This window comes from Monoraphidium neglectum (assembly GCF_000611645.1).
Source record: "Monoraphidium neglectum strain SAG 48.87 unplaced genomic scaffold scaffold02000, whole genome shotgun sequence".
Lineage (NCBI taxonomy): Eukaryota > Viridiplantae > Chlorophyta > Chlorophyceae > Sphaeropleales > Selenastraceae > Monoraphidium > Monoraphidium neglectum.
Genome location: NW_014011628.1, coordinates 5,701 through 8,458, shown reverse-complemented (window position 1 = coordinate 8,458; position 2,758 = coordinate 5,701). Strand labels below are relative to the sequence as shown.

Sequence of the window (2,758 nt, the reverse complement as noted above, 5' to 3'; positions counted from 1 at the left end):
GTGTGTGTGTGTGTGCGTGTGTGTGCGTGTGTGTGTGTGTGTGTGTGTGTGTGTGTGTGTGTGTGTGTGTGTGTGCGCGCGTGCGTGTGTGTCACTTCAAGTCAAGGAGAGAGTAGGTGTGCACAGGGGCATAATGGCGCGTGGGCCGGGGATTGCACATGGCCGCGGGGTCACAGCGGCGCCGGGGCGGTCGCAGCCTAATCTGCAAATCATGTTTGTTCTCAGCAAGCCACAGAGCAAGCGCGGTCCGTGTTTTCGGGCGTGGCTCCACCCCCAGATGGCTGTTTCCCACCTCGGTGCAGGTGGGGTGGGTCTCATTGGACAGGTGGATGACGTCACCGATGCGAGCCTGCGCGGGAGGTCAATTGACCGCATGCGGGCGCCGCAGGAGCAGGGTTTTTTCTAATCGTGGGTGCTGGGGGGTGGAGGGTTTCATGGTGGGGGGTCACCGGTGGGAGTGTGGCTGGCTGTGATTGCAGGGGCCATGAGCAAGCGTGATTGCCCGGTGGTATGTGCACGCGCGCCCGTGCCTCTCTGCAGGCGCAGAAGCATTTGCCTGGTGGGTCCACCCGCACCGTCCGCTCCAGCTCCTCCTCGCCATGCGGCGCACACACCCGTGTGCGCGCGCTCTGGGCCCGCTGCCCCCTCATTCCCAACTGGACAAAGGGATGCGGACCAACACAGTGCGCTCACGACCACAGTGAGCAGACCCATGGACCCTGTCAAACACGGAGAGCTTCTGCCATGCATGCCAAAACAGGGTCAACTCAGGGTTCAAAGTCCAGGGTTGGCCAAGGCCTAAACCATCAACCCTCAACCCTAGGCCCCACGCATGCCAGTAAAGCGCACCTCGCCAAACTCCCCGTCGCTGCTCGTCCTGCACACATCATCCACGATGTCCTGCAGCCGCTCCGCCACCTCCAGCGCCGCGGCATCGCTCAGCTTGCGGCCGCGCGAGTCTGGGTGGGGCAATGGGGTTTTGGGACGGAGGGGGGGAGCGCATGGCGAGGGATTCTCGATGGCAGCGGGTCCAGCCGCCGCGCACCTGGGCAGCCGGCTGCGGCGCGAGCTGCGGACATCTTGGATACACCACAGCCCTGCGTGGTGTTCCGATTTGGGGCTCGGCCTGCACCCCAAAACCCCTGGGAATTGTTGTTATCGTGTTTGCTGTGAGGACCGCAAGCACTGCCCCTGGACGCCGGGGCCGAGGTGGGGACCGGCCACCCACAGGGCAGGGGGAAGGGGGGAGGGTAGGGGGCCGGCCGCACCGGTGACGAAGAATGTGTCTGATGCGACGCCCCCGTCGGTCTGTATCAGCGCGTTGGCGACGTTGAGGCCCAGCCCGGTCAGCGTCCAGGCCAGCACCCTGATCAGGCCGGCGAAGTCGTCCGCCTCGACTTGTGTGTGTGTGAGGGGGCGGATTTGGGGGCGCCGCAGCAGGGTTGACGGCTTGAGGTGAGTGAGGCAGTGGTGGTGTGGTGCCGCGCGCGTGTGCTTGACCGCTGCTTGAAACATGGCTCATATTTCTGGATTGCCCGAGCGGAGCTGCAGTCCATGGCGCTTGAGCAATGCCTGCGCTTGTGCGCTGCCGCGCTCACCCCGCAGCACCGTGTATCGCGGGTCGCTGTCATTGTCGAGCGTCACAACGCCCGCAAAGCACTCGCTGTCGACATCGCGCCGGCTGGTCGCCCGCGCGGGGCGTCCGGCGATGCGTTGACGGTGCGCACGTGCGCTGTTTTGGCGGTGCCGCTGCTCCCTGGGTGCCGGCGGTCCTCTGCTGAACGTGCGGACGCACCGGGGGTGCCGCAGCGGGGCGGGGGACGTGCGAGGGTGCCCGTTGTGAGCTTGGGGGCACGCCACAGCCCGGAGCATGTGAGCTAGTAAGAAAGAAACGCGATTCAATTGCGCAAAGAGACGACAACGACGCTTTCTGTGTCGTAGATCAGCGGGTCGAAGCGATCGGATTGCGTATGGTGGGATGCAGGTCGTCAACAGGTAGTGTCTGATACAAATATCTCCTTGTGGATTATGACACTGTCCAGCATGCCCATCCTGCTGTCGACATGGCAGGTCATGGGCATGTGGGCCCACATGGGTGCTGAGTGTCGGGGTGCTCTGCTGTGAGGCTTCACGCCCTCATTGATGCCATCCTCACAGATTGGCCGGCACTGGTTGCTGCAATGTCCCGCAGTGGTGATGCAAACGCCTACTCATTGCCAAAAGCGGTGGGGCCCCACACAGTTCCAGGGCGCTGCACAGCCCGACATCAGACCTCAGCTGGATTTTGACACACACCTGGCTCACCCTGAGCACTCCACCACCAGATCCGCAAATGTGTTGTACACTCACTGAAGAAAAAGCTGATTACTGCTACAACCAAAGCCTCAACCCCCATCAACCAAGGGGAAGTCGGGTTTGGTGACCCACGCATGCGCCCGACAGCACAGCTGGCATGTGGAGACAAGCGGCGCCCAACAGCAGGGTCGCTAGAGTCGCGCGCAGTGTTGACGAAAGGATGGAAGTAAGCTGCACAGTGCCGAAAAACACAGGGGGCATACACCTCAAAAGGTGGTGCTCTCTTACATACAACCCGCGGGCTGCACCCGAGCTCCAGCGCTGCTCACTTGCCAACAACAACGCTCCGGCGTGCGATGCCGCCAGGCCGGTCACGGCGCGCGGCGCCCGCGGGCGCCGCTCGCGGCCGGGCAGGGATCCCCCCGCGAAGGGCGGCGCGCCCGGAGGGGGCGCGGCACGCCAC

General features: G+C 63.8%; 1 protein-coding gene across 1 annotated transcript in view; it reads right to left on the bottom strand.

The window, feature by feature from the left end:
• MNEG_9624 (hypothetical protein) overlaps nucleotides 1-1,631 on the bottom strand; it is a gene marked incomplete at both ends in the record, with an annotated part of 2,502 nt that extends 871 nt beyond the window's left edge. The window contains 5 exons of the mRNA XM_014041906.1: nucleotides 293-349; nucleotides 576-656; nucleotides 850-959; nucleotides 1,269-1,392; nucleotides 1,599-1,631. Coding sequence (XP_013897360.1) covers nucleotides 293-349; nucleotides 576-656; nucleotides 850-959; nucleotides 1,269-1,392; nucleotides 1,599-1,631 — 405 coding nt within the window. The remainder of the gene's footprint in view (nucleotides 1-292; nucleotides 350-575; nucleotides 657-849; nucleotides 960-1,268; nucleotides 1,393-1,598) is intronic.
• Between the last annotated feature and the right edge of the window lie 1,127 nt (nucleotides 1,632-2,758).